The 21,573-nt window shown below is 41.7% G+C and overlaps 1 protein-coding gene across 1 annotated transcript; it reads left to right on the forward strand.

Moving 5' to 3' along the window:
* The first annotated feature begins 1,336 nt into the window (after positions 1-1,336).
* Positions 1,337-19,418, forward strand: ASNS (asparagine synthetase (glutamine-hydrolyzing)). The gene is made up of 12 exons (XM_076331461.1): positions 1,337-1,434; positions 2,554-2,836; positions 5,037-5,274; positions 6,734-6,919; positions 7,227-7,328; positions 9,663-9,790; positions 10,573-10,699; positions 12,097-12,203; positions 12,547-12,647; positions 16,732-16,813; positions 17,079-17,234; positions 18,597-19,418. Exons 2-12 carry the CDS (start codon positions 2,588-2,590, stop codon positions 18,804-18,806), a joined length of 1,686 nt encoding a protein of 561 aa, XP_076187576.1. The 5' UTR covers positions 1,337-1,434; positions 2,554-2,587; the 3' UTR covers positions 18,807-19,418.
* Positions 19,419-21,573: the final 2,155 nt, after the last annotated feature.

Below are 21,573 nucleotides of genomic sequence, written 5' to 3' on the forward strand. Positions count from 1 at the left end.
TCCCTGCTTCAGTTTCTCCATGAAAAGATTCTTATTTTACCAAATGGTTTGTGACTTACTATTGTAAAGCACTGTATGAGATCTAGTTATGAACCAGGAATTGCTCATAAAATGAAAATGTCCAGACAACAACTTAAGCCTAAGCAGACTCGTCCAAAAATCTTTTCTCTGTGCAGAAAAAAGTAAAGATGTAAAGAAAAGCTGTTTACAAAAGTCTCCGACAAAAAAAAAAAAAGAACAAACCAACCTAGGTTAATACAACGTTTGTCTGTTATTTCTTGTAGTTTTTCAGAATGCAGTGTGTGCCATTGCATGTACTTTCACTCTGCTCTTCCAGGCAGCGTACAGCTCCGAGGACTGTACACATGGCATCTGCAGGCTGCCCAAAGCCTTGCCTCTGCCAAGGCCAGTCCTGTGTTTAGGTGAAGCTGTGCTTAACAGAAACCTCCTACATCTATTCCTGATCAGTGCTGCAGTCTACTTCTCATGCATAGGCCGCTTCAACACATTTTTCTTTCTAAAGCCTAAAAATACCCTTTTAACAGCTTCTTAAAGGTCTTTTTAAAATTCTACACGCAGACCACACTTACTGCTGACAGCCTGCATAACCTGAAGAACTTTATGCACAGCGCTGCAGTTTTACACTAAGTCCACTAAAGCTAGCTATGAAAGTGCACCGCATGCAAATTACTACTAGTGGCTCTCTTGAAGTATGTGTGGAGAACTGAGGTTTATATTTACCACTTCACATCCTAGTCTTCAGAGTTGAATTCCATTTACTTTAACACTCTCAAAGGCAAAACTGTCCAATAATGAAAGTTCAGGTAGGCATCAAAATCCCTTTTTACCCATAGCATCTATTATTCAAAAACGAGTTTTACACAGCAAAATCCTAAGTCCTCAGTAAATGCTTCCAAAGGCGTAAGCTTTGCAAGCACTCTCTCCCAAACCAAAAGTGGCTTTAAGGCAACCACATGCAGGTGTCTGAGCTCTTTTCACTTTACACGACACAAGGCGCAACTCAGGGCAGATTTGCAGGGACAGGATGTCTGATGGCTGCAAGCTGCCCTCGTAAGCCTAGTGAGCCCAGCAATGCCTAGTGGTGCATGCTTTTCTACACAGCGGTCCAGGGGAGGTGACAGACCCCGGATTTCTTGGCCTGCGAGTTGGCTCTTGCCCTGCCGTGGGGCTCCCCGAGCCGGGGCGGCAGGGAAAGGCCGCGGTGCGGTGCGGTGCGGTGCGGTGCGGCCCGGCGTGCGAGGACGGGCCCCGGCCCGTGGCCCAGCCGGCAGGGCGGGGAGGCGCATGATGAAACTTCGCGGCGGGTTTCAACAGCAGCAAGCGGGGGAGGAGCCGCGACCGGCGGGAGCCGCCTTCTTCATCACCCGTCGCGGCAAGGACGGCGGCTCTCCCTGCGCCGGCGGCCAGGACGGGGTAAGGCCCCCGGGCGGGCGGCGGCTTCTGGGCCGCGGGGTTGCGCTGGGCAGGGCCGGCCGGGGGACATCGCAAGGCTCGCGGGCCGAGCGCAGCCGCGCCGGGCGGCCTCCAGGGCGAGCCCCCCCCGCAGGACCCGGCCTCACGCCGCTCCTCCCGGCGCCCGCCGTGCGGTGCCTCCGCGCCTTGCCCCGGCTTATGAGCGAGGGGGCGGCGGGCCCGTGGTGCGCTGCAGCCGCCGGAACAAGGAGCGGCCGTGTGGAGGGGGGCCCAGGGCGGGTAGCGGGCGCGGAGGGAAGCTGCCCCGGGCGCCTGCCATCGCCTGTTAGAAGAGCCCCGGCGACCGCGGGGCACCCGGAAGCCGCCCCCGCTGGAGGGAAAGGCCGGCTCCATGTGCTGAGGCTGAGCTCCCCAGCGCCATCACTTGCCCAGATGAGAAAGGTGCCGCGCTCCCCTTGGCATGCCTTTTCCAGCGCCATCACTTGACCTGTAGGTCCCCAGCCTCAGCCTACCTCTACCATTAGTTAGGGTTCAGAGAGCTACAAGGCCTAGATCTCCAGGGACACTGCGGCTGGAAAAGGCATGCCAAGGGGAGCACGGCACGGCACCAGCATTGCTCCCTCCACACCTTTCTTTGTCATCTGGGCCACCCACAGTGCTGGGGAAGTCCAGTCTAAACCTACCCTCTTTCAGTTTAAAACTGTTGCCCCTTGTCCTGTCACTACAGGTCTTGGTAAAAAGCCTCTCTCTGACTTTCTTATAAGCCCCCTTTTTATACTGAAAGGCCGCAAACTGAAAGGACTGTTAACGTTTCTGCTGAGATTATGTTACTTCAACAGGTCATACCCCGTGCCCAGTAATAATTTGTTCTATTTGTGCTCTATAAAAAAAAATCACAGACAACCTTGGTGTACCTAAAGGTAAACTTAAGCCTAATTTCTTGCTGGCCAAAGGTTGCTTATCATATTCTGGGCAAACCAGATTTTACCTTGTGTTAGTAAAGTCTGCTGTTCTCTTGATCAGTCCTCTTGACAGTTAAGCGATTAATAGTCTACATTTGTTATCTGTCTTTTCTAGGTGTCAGCTCTTGCTTATAATGTTCACGTCTTTATTGAACAGGTTCTCCACTTTCAGGTAGATCAACAGCCTCACCATGTGCGGTATCTGGGCCCTGTTTGGGAGCGATGAATGCCTTTCTGTCCAGTGTCTAAGTGCCATGAAGATAGCACACAGAGGTCCTGATGCATTTCGTTTTGAGAACGTCAATGGATTCACCAACTGTTGTTTTGGTTTCCACCGCCTCGCGGTTGTTGATCAGTTATATGGCATGCAGCCTATCCGGGTGAAGAAATTCCCATATCTGTGGCTGTGCTACAATGGAGAAATCTACAATTTCAAACAGGTGAGTGTTGTATGGATCATATGGCATTTCCTTTTTTTTTTTTTTATTTCAAAACTTGTGGATATGGGGAAAATATTTAAAACATGGTGGATTAGAATATCAGAAATATTTTAAAAAGTTATCAAATGGCTAGTATTTAAAAGGCAGTAAATTATCTTGAGGTCTGAATCTGTGGTGGCTTAGATAGTAACATACTTAGTCTTTAATACTGAAAAATCACTTTTTAGTTGACAAGAAGGGCAATAAATATTCATGTCTTCAGGTTTGATCAGTTTAAAATAAAGATGCATTCTTCGTTATCTCCTGGGGAGGAGAATTCCAAACCTTTTTCCTCCCCTTTTCCTCTCTTTATAATGCAGATGCTTTTGGACTGTCCTGCTCTTCAGTTATTTGGGGTCATTCTCCAAGCCGTCGGGTATTGCATTTTTATTTCTGCATGTTAATCTAGATGGGAGATGTCACTTATAATATATTAATGTATAGCATGCTTGCTTATGTATTTATGTAAAAGCAACAAGCACTAGGGAGATGTTTCCAGTATGCCACCAAAGTCCTTAGGTATCTGCAGCTTAAGGCAGATGCTTTGTGGGGTTTTTGAGAGCCACCTAAGCAAGTCTCTTGGGCACAAAACAGGCAGCAACTCTGTACTTACTTCCTGAAGTGTCTGAATGTCCCTGATGGGTGTGATACTGCTGCTGAACATCATCTGTGTGCTCAGTCCCTGTGCTGAGATGTCCAATGCCGCCTGTGTTACTTGTAAAGGGAAGTGATTCAGATCATCCAAATTTGGCGTATAAAGCAGCTTACAATTGTGACTGTTTCTGAATCATGCTGAAACTGAGTGCTTAAAATGAATCATAAACTGAGCGTGGTAGTATCAGAAACGTATGAATAATCTGAGATGTCTTAGTACTTCTAACATCACATTTTTGAAGTCAGAGTCAGGCTGCTGTCAGTGATGTCAGTAACATCAGTAACGTCATTGGGAATTTGACTGAATGGGCAGGAGATATATTTTTTTTCCCAGTCTTTTAAGTATCTGGCTGTTTGAAATGTGAGATACGCTTTGCCCTGCAGTCCATGTAAAATGCATTGTACCAGCAGTCTGTAATACTTGCTGTGTTTTGCATTGTGGTTTTTCTGCTGTTGAAAGCTGTAAGAATTACTCTCAATCGTGCAACGCACACAATCCTAAGGGGAATTTAATTATGCAAAGCTTGCATTGCCATCAGCAGGAATTTGTTTGGTTGTTCTCACTACATTGTGTACCCTCTTTCTTTATAAAGAGATTTTTCTTTCAGGCTTGTGGATGAAACCTACCAAGGAAAGGATCATTGGTGAAACAGGCATTTTGTTTGACTGAAATTGATCCAAGACTTTGCCCCATAAATAACAATTAAAACCAAAGAATTTAAGTTAAAATGCTAAAGCATTGGTTTCGTGGGGTTTCTTGGCTTTTTAGTGTTTTATTGAAAAAGAACATGAAGAATATTTGGTCTGACTTAAGTCTGACAGCTAATTTCTTCCTCCCCCACTCCATCTGCACAGGCAGAGTGAAAAGGTTAGTTTGAGGAATGGAGGAAGATTAGGCAGAAGGGAATTCTCTGTGCATAAAAAAACCACTGAGGAATTGCAGTGACTGCATAAGTAAATCAAAGTTTATTTCTGAAGTACTTTGCAGACATGTTACCAGTGTCTATGTGTTTTGGGGTGGGGGGCTTATGTAAATGTCATTATTATCTGAGAAGAAAGTGGCACCGAGTGATTTGAGACTAAAAAAAATGATGTCTTTGTTTCTGGTCCTATTTTGAGTGGGATTTTTAGAAGCAGTGGCTGCCTGCTTCTGCCATTTGTCTGTGGGAGATGGGGAGGCTAGTGCTTCTGAAGCCCAGGGTCCTGGGTGTGCAGTTTGATATCCTCATATAGAAATGTATCCCTGAAAACTTGCCATAATGTGAATTGCTTAAGACTGCAGAGTCAGTCTACATTGTCTGAGAGATGATCCTGGATAATATTTTGAATACAAAAGTGTAATTTCCTTCTTTGGCAGAAATGTTCCTATAACTTTTTAACTGTGATTTTACAAAAAACCCCTTGGTTTTCTTATTAAACAATTACATGAATGGTGTTGTTTTTTCAGTTAATAAGCAGTCAATGTTTTCAAATGCTTATTCATGTTTTTCTTTATATTTTTTCTTAGTTGCAGAAGCAGTTTGGGTTTGAATATCAAACATTAGTGGATGGTGAGGTTATCCTTCATCTTTACAACAGAGGAGGAATAGAACAAACAGCATCCATGCTAGACGGTGTATTTGCTTTCATCCTTCTGGACACTGCCAACAGAAAAGTGTTTCTGGCGAGAGATACCTATGGAGTCAGACCACTATTTAAGGTGCTGACTGATGATGGATTTTTGGGTGTCTGTTCTGAGGCAAAAGGTAAAACCAGTTGTGTTTAGTGCCTAAATAATCTTAGGTATTGTTGTCGGAGACAAACTTCTTTGCCAGGCTTTTCTTCTAAGTGTGAAGAGGAAGTGAACTGTAAGTTCAGTAATAAATGAACTATATTTAGTAGTATAAGAACTACACATCATTAAAACAAAAACCACAGACAGTAAACCTCTAAGATGTTTGATTGTCCTTAATATCTCTAAAATAAGTTGCTTATTTAATTTTATAATTCTTTGTGTTCTGGAATCATAGCAATATTGAGCCCAAGATATTTTATGTTACCCCAAAGTTAAATGTAGTCTATAGAGTTAGGCTAGATTTATGCTATGATTAAGTATATTAGAATTTGTTCCTGGTGTTCTATGGTGAACTGCGAAATAATGCCACGAGAACTGCTAATTTGTAAAAGCCAAGAACTTTAAAACCTTGCTGAAATTTCCTGCAGCATTGGGTGATTTTCTAGTGACACTTATTTTATTTGATGACGATTTTTTTCCTTTGAGATTACACGTGCACTACTTTTTTTTTTTTAAAGTAATTATGTCTGGTTTTGACACTTGCATAAACAAATCCAAATGGTGCCAAAAGGGACTTTTTCGCCCAAAATTCACTTTGGCTAAAATTGACTTTCACGATTACTTGAGTCTCTCCCATTTACTGTATATCAATTTTATTATCAGACTCCGATGTAGGTTGACTCCTCTAACAGTAGTACTAAGAGCTGTACCATCTCTGCTGCTTGGGAAGGAAGAAGGGAAGTGAACATTTTAGGGACTGTGTCCTATAACCAGCAAAGTGAATTACCGGTCCCTCTCTAACAGCAATTCAGTATCTCTTTTGTGGAGTTCCTCAAGGGGCATCCAGGTGACCGGCAGGTGCAAAACATCCTCTTTCACAAAAGGAATGGAAATGAGGTTTGGCTACAAGTCTGATTCTTGGCGTTCATTAGCAGTGGTGTAGATCAGTCTGGAACCGATGAGTTATGAAATCACTAAATCAATGTCAATTAAGCAATCACTTCAGTGATGTAGTTTTATTACAAACTCCTTGTTAGCTTGAGTACACTTAATTTTAAACATAAGATCAGTTATTAACTGTCATTTGAATTCTCATAAGCATGTTACACCTTGACCTGGACATCATGCAGTCAGTTAGAATAAGTGCTCTTCTTAATGCTCACAGGAATAAATTGCTACTTACCAGTTAGTAAAACTTGCTGACTTCCTTTCTCTGCTATCTGCCTCAGATCTATGTGGGCAACCTGCCAGAAGCGGAATCATGCTCCAGCCAGGGCAGACTCAGACTCAAAATGATATTTTTTTAATACCAAATTTAGGATCTGGAGAAAATATTTGGATATAGTTTTAGTACAGAGGCTGTTGAGTGAGGTTTAATGTAACCATCCTAGGTTAAAAACTCTGACTTTTTTTCCCCATTTTATCTGCAGGACTTATCAACTTAAAGCATTCAACATCCTTATGTCCTAAAGTGGAACCGTTTCTCCCGGGTCATTATGAAGTGTTGGATTTAAAGCCCTCTGGCAAGGTTGCATCAGTGGAATTAGTAAAATTTCATAGCTATAAAGATGAACCACTCCATGCTGCATGTGATACAGTGGAAACTCTGCCTTCAGGTAGTACGGCAAAGCATTTGCTACTTACTCTGATTAAAAAGTGAAAAAATTACAATCTTTGAATATAAAATTTGTATTGATTGGTTTAAAAAAGTGCCATTTAAAAAAAAACTGGAAGAACCTTTATAATGTAGGAAATTGAGAATTGTTTTTGTAGGCAGTCATGTACAAAGATGTTTGAACTTGCATGCCCTCATTATCAAAGGAAATTCAGACAAATATCTTTGTTTTCCTAATCGCATAATCCAGCAAAGTCTAAGTAACACTTCTTGGATTTCCCCCCCCCCCCCTCCCCTTTTCTGGACAGGCTTTGATCTTGAAACAGTGAAAAGCAACATCCGTATTCTGTTTGAAAATGCTGTTAGAAAACGTTTGATGGCTCACAGAAGGATTGGTTGTCTTTTGTCAGGTAAGTAGCAAGAATCACAATTCTTGTGTCTTCTCTCTCTTTCACCCGTAATCTAACAGTTAGAGGAAAGTATGCCGGCTGTTCTGCTGCGATGTACCTGAAGTGATCTGAATCTCATTTGCTTTTTAGTTACAGAGGACTTGTTAGTTTGTGATAAAGTTTTCCAGTTTACAAGTATCTTGAAAGTCTTACGCTTTTAAAGTTTACTCTGGGATGGGATGTTGGCTTGTTGAGACACTGACCATTTTTGACTAAGAAAGAAAAACAATACTCTTATTGAAAAATCACCCAATATGTTCTTAAACTTATAAGATTTATGCTTAGGTTGGTGTTCAAAAAGAAAATGTAATTACTACATTCACTGTGCGCTGAGTGAGCCCCATCCAGCCTGACCTTGAACACTTCCAGGGATGGGGCATCTACCACCTCTCTGGGCGACCTGTGCCAGCATCTCACCATCCTCATCGTAAAAAAAAAAAAAAAAAATAAAATTTCTGCCTTATATCTAGTCTAAATCTACCCTCTTTTAGTTTAAAACCATTACCCCTTGTACTATCGCAACAGACCTTACTAAAAAGTCTGTCCCTATCTTTCTTATAAGCCCCCTTTAAGTATTGAAAGGCCACAGTAAGGTCTCCCTGGAGCCTTCTCTTCTCTAGGCTGAACAACCCCAACTCTCTCAGCCTTTCTTCACAGGAGAGGTGTTCCATCCCCCTGATCATTTTTGTGGCCCTCTTCTGGACCCGCTCCAACAGGTCTGTGTCTTTCTTCTGCTGAGGGCTCCAGAGCTGGACGCAGTACTCCAGGTGGGGTCTCCCCAGAGCAGAGTAGAGGGGCAGAATCACCTCCCTCGACCTGCTGGCCACACTTCTTTTGATGCAGCCCAGGATATGGTTGGCTTTGAATATCAGTAATTACACTCATTTATCATGAACCCTATTAAATGTGCATTTAAATGAGAGAGAACTGACTAGGAGATACTGTTGGACCATTTCCTTACTGTGGCATCATAAAAAGTAGGAGGGAGGTAAATGAAACAGGGAGATACGCAGACTTGGAAGATCCCAGCCTCAGTAAAAAGCCTGTTCAAAACCCAAATTTCGGATATCAAATTAGAAGGTAGTCAGCAGCTCCTCAGATGCACATGCAGAATGTATTAGTAGCAAAACTAAGTGCCCGTGCTGGTATAATACCAGGGTATCTCAGTGCTTCACAATTTTGAGTATGCTTGGAGCATCACGGTTGGAGAATTGCTTTTGTTTCCAATCACGGAGGGAGTTCTGCAACTTCACAATGGAAACTCAGGTTTTGATTTCCCTGATTTCCGCATCCTAAGCACTCAGTTTGATTTCTGTGCTCTCCTTTTCTCAGACTCTGCATGTAATTTCTACAGAAGGAGATTTTTTTTTTACAAGGTAGCATGCCCACAAAGGGGATCAAGGTGGGAATGGTTGCTAACGCACTCAGTTGAAAAACTACATGCAGACTATAGGAAACAAAGAGAAGAGGATTTTGCCTCATGCTTGTCAGAAATGCAGGCAGGTATGGGAGAACAGGTACTGTGTTTTGCTCAGTACTTCAAAGGGGAGCAGCAAGTCAAAGATTAACAGAACTAGCTCATGAGAATAAGAAGGTGGAGCCTTAGAGTACATCTGGGCACTTTGTGCATCTCTTGGTTTTATTTTTTGTTTGTTTTCCAAACTGTTCAAATCCTTCCACTGTCCTCCTCTGAGAAAGAAGAAGAGTCAAAAAAAAAAAAAAAAAAGAATGTCACTAGTGAACCTTTTCACTTTGAAGGGATGGTTAAAAAATTAATTCCACTCAAAGTGTGTGAAACACACTTTCGAAAAATGATTGGGGAAGAGTGGAATCCTTACACTAAACGTTCTGTTCTTTTACTCTAATTCTTTTTTATACAAACAGAAAAAAACAATATACATAGTTCTGTCAGTAGAGAATCAAATGTGTAGGTAAGAAGAGGATAGAGAGTAGTTTTGAAATAGAGAATAAATCCCATTACAGCAGAGGTGAGAAGGGGCATGTTCTGTAGTGGTACAATGTTTTCAGAACACTTCCTGTGTATCTTAAAGAAGGATTTCCACTGATGCTTCTGAGACCAAAAGTACTAACAACTGTTACTGAAGATGTTCCACTAAAGTTGCCCGATTCTCTTGTTAAGCAGAGGTAAATGGTCATTTGTACAAGAAGTACCTTTGATTCACATGGCTTACAACTGAAGTCCACTCATGAGATTCCGCTATCTAGACTCAGTGTCCTTAAGAGGAAACAAAAAACCAGTCAAACACCTAATCAAATAATTTGTTTTGTTGGCAGGGGGCTTAGATTCCAGCTTGGTTGCAGCTGTTCTTCTGAAACTGATGAAAGAAATCAACATCAATTATCCATTACAAACCTTTGCAATTGGAATGGAAAACAGCCCCGACTTACTGGCTGCCAGGAAGGTACAGTAAGCGTTGCTTTCAGTTTGTTCTGAGCTGCTGAATGCTAAACAGTGTATATTAATGGTGCTAACTTCACGGTATGGTATTAATAGTAATACTGAATATTCATGTATTGCTATGATGTAAATCAGTTTGCAGTAGATCATTTAGTACAACATTTGCTGTTTAGTTAAATCTTACAAAAGAGATAACTGAGCCTTACCTGTTTTCTCTTGCATTTTGAAGACATTCATGACAGACCCCCATTGCAATGTTACCAAAAGGTCGGTACTTTGGAGTTGTCTCAATTCTGCCTCTGAGTTTTAGGGTAAATCTTCATGCTATAGTTCCTATGCTGTGGCATTTGTATATATGTTAAATGTTGTAAGTTAATTGTCAGTTTACTGAATTAAGAGCCTTGTACAAACTGTTTGGCATCTGGGGTACCTTTTAGGTATCCAGGCTGTCATGGCTTTTGAGCTGCTTTTTCTTTTCAGGGCAAATATCCGGAGTATTTAGAGCCTCTACAGATTCTGTTATGCTTTGGGCAAGCAGCTGGATGGTCTGTTGTAATCATGATTGAGCACTGTAATTAGGGAGACTATGTTTCCTCTGGTGAATGTACCACTGCAAGTCAGAGGGGCTGCTACAGTATTATCTTTTCTTGGCCTAATGTCATGTAATTCTCACTGTGGCAGAAGGGAGCTGGTGTTTTCACTCAGCGTGTGTGTTTTAAACACAATGTATGTTTAAAAAATGTTTTAATTGAAAAGCAATATGTTATTGTGACGTTTTACAAACAGGTGGCAGCACATATAGGCAGTGAACATCATGAAGTAATATTTAATTCCGAAGAGGGAATTCAGGCAATAGAGGAGGTTATCTTCTCCTTGGAAACCTATGATATAACAACAGTAAGGGCTTCAATTGGTAAGATTTTTTTAATAGCAATCTTTGCTTTATATCACCCAAATAAAATTTTATGCAAAATCATGTAGTCATCTGCTAGATCCTTTAGCTGTCACAGAACCTGGGAACTGGGACTCCCAAGTTCTGCTCCCCAGTCTTGTCTGCGATACCACACTGAGGCAAAAACAGTTATTAGTTTCAAAGTCACCGACTGAACAAAACAATTGTCAAGAGCTGTTCCTGAAGCTTTGGGATGAAAAACAAAAATTATATGAAGAAGAAATGTTAGATCTACAGGTCTAGGTTTTCTGCTCTGATAAGCATGAACCTTGGAGGAAGGGGGAAAATTTACAGGTTATCCGAGGTACTGAATGTTATGATAGCAAAATAGTTATGATTACCCTATTCCTTGCATAATTTTAATACTAAAGTGAAGTATTTCTTGTCACCCTCTACTAACACATGTGCACTCAAGCCAGGTAGACTTCTTATAATGTATGTTTGATTCTGAGAAATTAAGGAAGTCACCAGCAGCTCCTTACAAAGGGCAGCCAACCTGATAAGAATGAAAAACCCTAATCTAACGTGACCTTCTGTGTAATGCCAGCTATGACATTTTACCCAGTTAATCTTGTGTCAGCTTAAAGCATTGTAAAAAAGTTAATAAGCCAAATAGGCAACACAGTTTTGAAAACCCAGGTCCCTGAGTAGAATTTGGTACATGAAGATAGGACTTTGCAATGTGAAGTATTGAAAGTGTTTGTGAAATATTGGAAGTGTTTCTTTAAAAAATAAAGTCAACTTTTCATCTGTCATTTTTCTTCATGATTGTGGCTTAGTATAAGAAATAATGAACTAGATCCTTTGCATTAGATCTCTAATACTTTTGTTATAAAAATATGTTGTTTGGAAAGATGTAATGGGGGGAAGGCATAATTTTGATTAATAAATAATTCTTTAAAAAAAATTTGAAAAAAGGGCTTCATCCAGTTCAACCCACAACGGCAGAGAGTTAAGCAGCAATTTTTGCTGGTAGTTTTGTTCTCCAAAGCTAGAAGGTTTGTTCAGGACTGTGCTGGAATTACGTGCTCAGTTTCGAACTGAGTCAGAGCAACTCCTATATGTGTTCCCATGGGAATCCTCCAGCATTCCCAGGATCACAGACACACATATTTCTGATATTTTGAGGGCTAAGTATAAGTACGCAGTTTAGATGTATTTGCAGCACTTAGTTTGTGTGGCTGTTGATGGCTTTGAATAACAATGAGATGTTATTTTAGTGTATTGCAGTTGTTTGCTACAGAAGAAAGTAGTGTAGGAGAGAAACTTCTATAATGCTAAATTTAAAACTGTACTAGCTGTATATAGCATCATACATGTAGCTGTATTTTAATAACTTTATACTTTTTTTTTTTAAGGTATGTATCTTGTCTCCAAATATATACGGAAGAAAACAGACAGTGTGGTCATTTTTTCAGGAGAAGGATCAGATGAGCTGACACAAGGATATATATATTTCCATAAGGTAAGTATATTCACTATACAGAAAGCCCTTGAGCTGCTTGTTCTCCCCTTCAACAGAAGATCTCTATGGAGATTTCAAGGTGTGAAGTTTGAGAGTTGTCACAGCTGTATATTTGCTGAGAATTTCTCCTGAGGTGGCATAAAATCCAAGGGATTCAATTTAATTACTTGAAAAACTTTTTTTAAACTTCAGAATTCCTGAGACTGTTACTTCTTGTATGTGGTCTTTGCTAGTTCTGAGGTCACTCTGTGATCATTACAACTCAAACACCAGACAGCAAGTAATGGTTCCCTCAGCGCAGCTGTATTGTGTCTGTGTGCTACATGCATATGTCTGGTTACAGGCACCGTCTCCCGAAGAAGCTGCAGAAGAGAGCGAGAGGCTTCTGAAGGAGCTCTACCTGTTTGATGTACTTCGTGCGGACAGAACTACTGCAGCACACGGGTAAAACGTAGTCTTTTGGATGCTGAGGACTTGTGTGATTTAAAAGATGTTCAGATGGTGTTCCCCAGGGCTCAGTACTGGGGCCAGTTCTGTTTAATATCTTTATCAATGATCTGGACGAGGGGATCAAGTGCACCCTCAGTAAGTTTGCAGACGACACCAGTTGGGTGGGAGTGTTGATCTGCTCGAGGGTCGGAAGGCTCTGCAGAGGGACCTGGACAGGCTGGATCGATGGGCCGAGGCCAATTGCATGAGGTTCAACAAGGCTAAGTGCCGGGTCCTGCACTTGGGTCACAACAACCCCATGCAACACTGCAGGCTGGGAAGTGGCTGGAAAGCTGCCTGTCGGAAAAGGAGCTGGGGGTGTTGGTCTACAGCCGGCTGAGTATGAGCCAGCAGGGTGCCCAGGTGGCCAAAAAAGCCAATAGCATCCTGGCTTGTATCAGAATAGACTAGACTAGACTAGACTATTTCAGTTAGAAGGGACCTACAATGATCATTTAGTCCAACTGCCTGACCACTTCAGGGCTGACCAAGTTAAAGCATGTTATTAAGGGCATTGTCCAGATGCCTCTTGAACAGTGACACACTTGGGCATCGACCACCTCTCCAGGAAGCCTGTTCCAGTGTTTGACCACCCTCTCGGTAAAGAAATGCTTCCTAATGTCCAGTCTAAACCCCCCCAGTGTAGCTTTGAACCATTCCCACGCATCCTATCACTGGATACCAGGGAGAAGAGATCAGCACCTCCCTCTCCACTTCCCCTCCTCAGGAAGCTGTAGAGAGCAATGAGGTTGCCCCTCAGCCTCCTTTCCTCCAAACCAGACAAGCCCAAAGTCCTTAGCCACTCCTCATAGGACATGCCTTCCAGCCCTTTCACCAGCTTTGTTGCTCTCTTCTGGATGCATTCAAGGACCTGAACATCCTTCTTAAATTGTGGGGCCCAGAACTGCACGCAGTACTCAAGGTGAGGCTGCACCAACACTGAATACAGTGGGATAATCACCTCTTTTGGCCGGCTGATTATACTGTGTTTGATGCACCCCAGGATGCGGTTTGCCTTCTTGGCTGCCAGGGCACACTGCTGACTCATACTGAGCCTGCTGTCGACCAGCACCCCCAGATCCCTTTCTGCAGGGCTGCTCTCAAGCCACTCCTCTGCCAATTTATACTTGTCCCCGGCATTACTCTGTCCTAGGTGCAGAATCCGGCACTTGGACTTGTTAAATTTCATCCCACTAATCATAGCCCAATGCTCCAATCTATCTAGATCCCTCTGTAAGGCATCTTGTCCTTCAAGAGAGTCAACAGCACCTCCCAGTTTGGTATAATCAGCAAACTTGCTAATGGTGCATTCAACTCCCGCATTGATAAATATATTGAACACAGCTGGCCCTAGAATTGAACCCTGAGGAACACCGCTGGTGACCAGTCACCAGCCAGATGTAGCCCCATTAACTACAACCCTTTGAGCTCTGCCCTTCAGCCAGTTCTTCACCCAGCACACCATGAACACGCTCATCCCACAGTTGGACAACTTGTCCAGAAGGATGCTGTGAGGGACAGTATCAAAAGCGTTACTAAAATCCAGCAAAACTACATCCACCGCCTTCCCTTCATCCACTAGGCAAGTGACCTTATCATAGAAGGATATCAAATTAGTTAAACAGGACTTTCCCTTTGTGAACCTGTGTTGCCTGTGCCAGAAATAGTGTGGCCAGCAGGACTAGGGAAGTGATTGTCCCCCTGTACGTGGCACTGGTGAGGCCACACCTCGAATACTGTGTTCAGTTTTGGGCCCCTCACCACAAGAAAGACATTGAGGTGCTGGAGCATGTCCAAAGAAGGGCAACGAAGCTGGTGAAGGGTCTGGAGAACAAGTCTTATGAGGAGCGGCTGAGGGAACTGGGGTTGTTTAGCCTGGAGAAAAGGAGGCTCAGGGGAGACCTCATCACTCTCTACAGCTACCTGAAAGGAGATTGTAGCGAGGTAGTGTCAGTCTCTTCTCCTAAGTAACAAGCAATAGGACAAGAGGAAATAGCCTCAAGTTGCGCCAGGGAGATTTAGATTGGATATTAGGAAAAATTTCTTCCCTGAAAGGGTTGTCAGGCATTGGAACAGGCTGCCCAGGGAAGTGGTTGAGTCACCATCCCTGGTGTAGACCTGTAGGTGTGGTGCTTAGGGACATAGTTTAGTGGTGGACTTGGCAGTGCTAGGTTTACAGTTGGACTCGATGATCTTAAAGGTCTTTTCCAACCTAAATGATTCTATGATTTTAAAATTGAAGTTGTAGCCTGAAGGAATTTGAGCAACAGCAAACCACACTGCAAAATTTAATCCGGTCTTCTGTGATTGTAGAGCCCACTGTGCTGCCAACTGATGCAGGAAATATCTTTTGTCTGGGATTGTACTGGTCTTTATAGAAGCAGTGAATTAGAAATACAAATACACAGAGTTAAGGAAGGAAGGCAAAGTTGTATTTGAGTTTGGGTTTTTTGATGTTTAGACAAAGAGGAATCTTGAATCTGATAATCAGCATGCATATGAAGAATTGAAAAACATACTGAAAGAGAAAAGTATGTGCATTGACTCGGGTAGCTGACTGTAATAAAGAGATCTTAGGATACAGTCTGTGTGACTGATACCTTAAAGAATCACCAAATTGTACACTGCAGAAAATAGCATTATTTTACTAAAGAAATACATGAATTAAAAGAATATTGTTGGGAAGCTGGCTATAGATGAGAAAAAGATGGTACTTTTAGCAAAGCAAACCACTTACCGATCAGGAAACTTGTGTTGTATATTGATCCTGTCACAAAATAACTTGCCCAGGTTTTTATAACCTCCTTATGTTTCTTTTCTAAATAAAAGATGGACAGGGTGCAGGAGACCTGCCATTTGCCTTATACTTTGTTTTGTGCTGAAAAGTTTGGCCGCATATTCAAGGCTGTTTAATATCACACTCTGGCCACTCTTCTTTGGAGAGTTGCCATTTCTTGAAGAGAAGTGGGGTCAGCTTCACAGCACTGCTAGGAAGAAAGTACCCTTGTGTTAATAAATTAAAACTGAATTTAAGGTGTTCAGATTTATGGAGAAAAGGGAGAGGAATTAAGAGTAGAGAGGAAATGATGGGAGAAAGGATGAAAGTACCTTTATCAGTGAGAAAAAAATAACTGTAGGGAAAGACTTGCAATGCAAGTCTTGTCAGTATATGTGGAAACCGAGCCTAAGTACTTGATTGCTGAATGATGATGCTTTTTTTTTTGGTAAGGTGGGTATTACCTGAAGCAGTTGAAGCTTTTTATCAGAGGAGAAGCTACAGAGACAATGAAATTACGAGAATGCCGTATAACATCTCTATTTGACTTTGAAGCTGGGCAGCATAATGTCTCTTGAGAAAACACACTGAGAGGGTTTCTTCCTACTGAAGACACAGTTACTGTAATTTTATTTGTTGCCCTCAGTGTCCTTAGAAGCCATGGTATGCATAAGAGAATGTAAGCAGGAAGACTTCGTATGTGCATACCTGCCACTGGTGTAGGAGAGAACTTGCTGTGCAAATGCTGCAGGATCAGTAGCCAATAGCTTAATGGTGTCCACGCGGGCTCCTTTTCGTTGTTTCTTGAAAACACAAACAAATGTGGATTTCAGAAATGACAGCAGAAATCCTTGCTTGGTTCTGTGACATCTTTACAAATCCTGATGCAAATCCCAGTGAGCAACTTGGTAGTTCTCTGGGGGCAACAGGATTTTTTTTCAATGTGTCTTTGCTTACGTGGAACAACGGTTGTTGCAAATCCTGCAGGCTGTAGTCTTTAAATTCATTGTACTAGCAGCTGTCCAGCAGATGGCATCATAAATCATCGAGACCTTTATTTAATCTGTGCTGACCATATACTTACCTTTCTAAATTGATGAATTACATGCAATTAGTCATGAATATGCAAGTGAAATTTCTTCTAAGTAAAAGCAGAAAACCTTGTCTTTATGTGAAAGACAGGGAAGGCTTAACTGTTACGGCATTTGTAAGTAGACTTGTTGGATTAATTCACTATCTTTTCTATTTATTTCCCCTATTTAGTCTTGAACTGAGAGTTCCATTTTTGGATCATCGGTTTACTTCTTATTATTTATCTCTACCAGCAGAACTGCGAATCCCAAAGGTATGTAAAACTAGGGTTGGACCCAAGTGTGAGCTTACAAATTCACTGATAGGTGTTCTAAGCATGACCAAATTCCTGAATTCAATGGTTAAGTCCTCTACCCAAAGTCAAGCATGCTCTTAAATATTTTGCTGGATTGTTGGACTACTGGGAACCCTTTTCTCACCAGACCTTCTGAAAGGAAACCATTTCTTAAGTGTTTAAAACCAGATCTTTGTGCTTCAGTTCCCGAGATTCACGACATTGTTTGTTGTTCTGCAAACAGAATGGAATTGAAAAATACCTTTTAAGACAGTCCTTTGAAGATTCCAACTTGCTTCCCAAGGAAATACTCTGGAGACCCAAAGAAGCTTTCAGTGATGGTATAGCATCAATAAAGAAATCCTGGTTTTCTATTCTTCAGGACTATATTGATCAACAGGTACAATACCACTTTTTTTTTTTTCTTTCTTTCACGTTTAAGTGTGTTAGATATGGCTGCCAAGGGGAGGCAGCTCACACACTTAGTTGGGGGAATAAATCTGTGTATGACAGTAACTTGAGCTTCATGGTGGAATGAGCAAGATAAACTTTAATCAACAGCCTTCTAGCTATCTGAGTTGGTTAAAGGCATTTGAGATCCTAGATACAAAGAAATGCTAGAGCCTGACAGAAATGACTGTGTAAGGAAATGAACATCATTTAAGTATCTGGACTGCAAATTAGATTGTGTGTCGGCAAACACAATTTCAGGGTTACATGCAAAGCAGCTGCTTCAGCTGAAGGCACTTGTATGAACTTACTCTGCAGCTGAATAACAGCATAATGACTTTATAATGTCCTTTCTTGTTTGTCATTCATTTTTCCCAGCCATGCCTAGCTAAGCCCTTTTGCTTTTTAAAGCCTCTGCTTGCATTGCTAGCCGATGAAGACTTACAGCATTTTGGCTTTGGACAAAGGATAGTCATCTCTTGTGTGCAGAGGTAGTTTAATCATGGAGAGGAAGGAATAACACCCACTTTTCACCAGAGCTCTGTTCTACAGAAATAAGTGTAGTCTGGCCTGTGCACGGGTGCTTGTCTGCCCTACCACCAACTGCTTGTTTCCCATTTTCTTTCTCTAGATCCACAGGCAAGAAAGTAGTTGGATCAGGTGACAGTGTTGTGCTGCCTGTACTGAGCCTGTGTTGGTGTAGCAGGGGCAAATTTATTTCATGGCTGTGAGGAGTTAGACAGCATGTTGGCAGTGGAAGCTAGCTGCTTTAGAAATTGCCTCAACTGGTGCAGCTATTCATCCTCCCTTTCTTAGCCAACTTAGCAACTGCAGGTGTCTTTGCTTCTGCATCCCAGGTCTTTTGTTGCTAAGAGCTTGGTTACACAAGCAGAGTCAACAGCTCTCTGGGAGCTGAAAAAAAACCCAGGAAGCCACTTACATGGCAAAAAGACTGCTTTAAGTTGTTCCGGTTGATTCACAGCAAAGAGAAGGATAGGAAAGAAGTTTTTGTGACCTTACTAACAAAGGTGATTGTAACGCAAAGAGGAGTGGGCTTCACATATAATGCAGAGAGTAATATTAACAGCACTGGAAATAAAGTTATGTATTCATAAAGGTCAAGGGAGCCTATGACAAAAATTCGCCTGTCAGAAACCTCTGCCTCTAGAATAGACGTTTTTTGGTTTTTTTTTTAAAAACCTATGAGCATTCAGTGGTTGGTGAATCCTTGTATGTCTTTAACTTGCGGCAAATTGACTTGTAAAAGTTGAATGTATTTGCAGCTTAACTTGAGTTTTGCTTATGTCTATAGGTTGATGACCTTCTACTGGAAAAGGCAGCAGAGAAATACCCTTTCAATCCTCCTAAAACGAAAGAAAGTTATTACTACCGCCAGATCTTTGAAAAGCACTACTCAGGGCGAAGCAACTGGCTGCCCCACTACTGGATGCCAAGATGGGTTAAAGCTACTGATCCTTCTGCTCGCACGTTGAAACATTACAAGTCGGCTACCCAAGAATAGGCTGTTGAAATAATCCCCCAAATAGAAGTGCTGCAAGCAATTTGCATGCACTCTGCTTTAAAAAACCCAAACAAATTATGCAAACCTAAAGCTTAAATGGTCTTTAAGATGCATTTTGACGATGCTATTGGAGATAAGAGTTTTCTGTGGTTAGTGTACTGTTAAAAATTCACCCTGCTGTACCAAAAGTTTGTAATTCATGGGAAAATACTTCATGGACAAGGAACTACCTTATTTGGCAGCTGTGTTCCTTATGTGACCTCGATTGTATTAATTTGCCTTGCAGCCATTTAATATATTTTAATGTGAGCTCCGTTTTGAGGACTTGAACGAGGCTAAGCGATGCAAACTGCTGCAGGCCCTCTGAGCAAAGGGGAATTTGACCCTAGCTATTTAGTGATTTGTGTTCCTGGCTGTGGGATTTGGATAGTCTGTCTATATTACTCTATTCTGAATGTCTTTCTAAGCATTCCTGAGAACCTTGGTCTGGTTTTCAAAAGGTATTTAGATATTCATGGCTATGCAGAGATGCTTACTAGAGTTTATAATAGTGGTGGTGCTGGGTGTTACTTAATTAAATAAATGGGAATCTTACTTGTTACTGTAAAGTCACCAGTTGGCTGGTTTGAATCTTGTAAATATACCAGCAGTCTAAAGAGATTGTGACTGTTATCAAAGAGCAGAACAGACAAGAGAAGCCGCATTATGTCTTTGTTTCTAACTCAAGGGCTTCAGTTTCTAAATGTATTTATTATTCTTGAAAATAGAGTGTTAACCGGCTGATTTGTATCAGTCTGATGGAAGTTGCATGACTAAGTATTTTAAGAAATTTTTCACTTTATTGTGAGAGTCTTTCCACCTGTATGATGAAAAGGTAGACCGTGTTGCTGCTCAACTGCATGTGTCCAACTGTATGGTGAACCAACTCTGTTAACCATAGATTTTAGTCAGACAAAGCATCATTGAAGACAATGGGATCAGACACCTTGCTTGGAAAAATGGGAAAAAAGCTTCTTCAGAAACCACAAGAACTTCTAATACCCTATTGAAAAACACATGACTTTTTACCCAGGGCAACTTTTTATTAACTACTTAGGCATGAGGGCTGCTTTTTTAAAGGTGACTTAAACATAAGCGTGGTCAAAAAATATACGTGTGTGCTGCAGATTGACTTGATTAGCATCATGCTCTTTATGAAGACAGAAGTCTAGTTTATTGTCCCTCTTGACTAGGAAACCAAAGCCAATTGTTATTTAAAAGATAAAATATAAGCAATTCTGGTTTAAAATCTTCATAAAATGACTGATTGTCTGTTTATTACTCCCCCCTAATCCTGCATTTGAATGTCTATTCCAGAAGCTTTACTGAACCTCTTGATGGTACCATGGAGCCCATGAACTGTCCGGCTAGAGCCAGTAGCGGCCATATTTTGACATAAACTTGCACATACTAGTCATTTATGAATCTATGATGAGTAAGGTAATACATTCCTGTAGCCTTCTTTACTTAAGGCTATTCTGACATGTTTTTGTCTTTTTGGATTTCTTTGAAGCAGTAAAGTATATTTTGACTTGGGAGAGGATTACAGAGTATGTTGATTAGGTACTGATGTGTAAAGATTTACTACTCTCTGTAAACTTCCCAAGGCTGAGATGATAAGAAAATAGCATTTGCCTGAAGTAAAAACAGGCTCAACACACGTTGGGGTCGTTACTTGAATGCACTTTCTGCTGCAACATTGTCAGGTATTCAAGGAAATCCACCTTAATTTTTTTTAATTCCTAATACATTGGGCATTTACGTAGTGAGGCAAGATCCTAGACTGGTGATCCTAATTATTTTAGCTTTTTACTGATGTGCAGAGGAAAAATTCAGTGTTTGGTGCCTTATTCTTGTTAAAGTTATAAATGCTAGGGGTCTCAGGAGTGAAAACCTGTTCATTCCTTCTCCGTGCATAGACTCTAATTCTACAGCCTTTTTGGCTTCTGTGATGCTCTGTACTTTTTTTTTTCTTTTTTTCTTTTTTTAAGAGAACAGCTACTCTGGATCATCTACTAGCTGCAGACATATTTGTAGTTTGTCACAGGAGGGAATGGGATGCAGGTCCAGAGTGCAACGCTGTCTTGTCTGGTTTTACTTTCTATCTTTCTTTCTTCCTGCTGTGGTTGCCTCCTTTTCTCACTCCATTTCTTTTGGAGAAAATTAAGCTGGACTATTCTGACAGTTTGAGTGGGTTGGTTTGAGTAGTGTGTCAGAGGTGGGGATGGGGAATTAAAGTCAGTGGTCCACCTGGGAGGGAGGAGATGGATAAGTCCTTGGCTTGCAGGACTGCCAAGGGCTGGGGGAGAACCTGTAGGGTTCTTACAAAGTGGATAAAATAATGCGGGGGGTTTCTCTTTATTGATTTGATTTTTTGCTTTGAATTGATTAAATTATTAAATTATGTTTTCACTGCAATCTCTTCCTCTTTTGAGGAAGAAGAAATAAACAGTGTATCTGCCAAAGAGAGCACTGCAGTGCATGGGACCTACTAATTGCTTACGGTTGCTCAGTGACACCCATGCCCTTCATTTTTTTAATAAACCCTACCTGCTATTTTAACCTCCAGTTGACTGGCTTGTGTGGAGCTTCGATGACTGTCTCCACATCCAAGTGTCCGTAACAGTGACTCCAGAGAAGCTCCCCAGTACAAACCATCATGTAAGAGCCAGCAAACACTTATCAGGACTGTGCGGACCCTTGGTCCTTTGGCAGAGATTTCGATGTG

The sequence above is a fragment of the Aptenodytes patagonicus genome, chromosome 2, assembly GCF_965638725.1.
Source record: "Aptenodytes patagonicus chromosome 2, bAptPat1.pri.cur, whole genome shotgun sequence".
Taxonomy (NCBI): domain Eukaryota; kingdom Metazoa; phylum Chordata; class Aves; order Sphenisciformes; family Spheniscidae; genus Aptenodytes; species Aptenodytes patagonicus.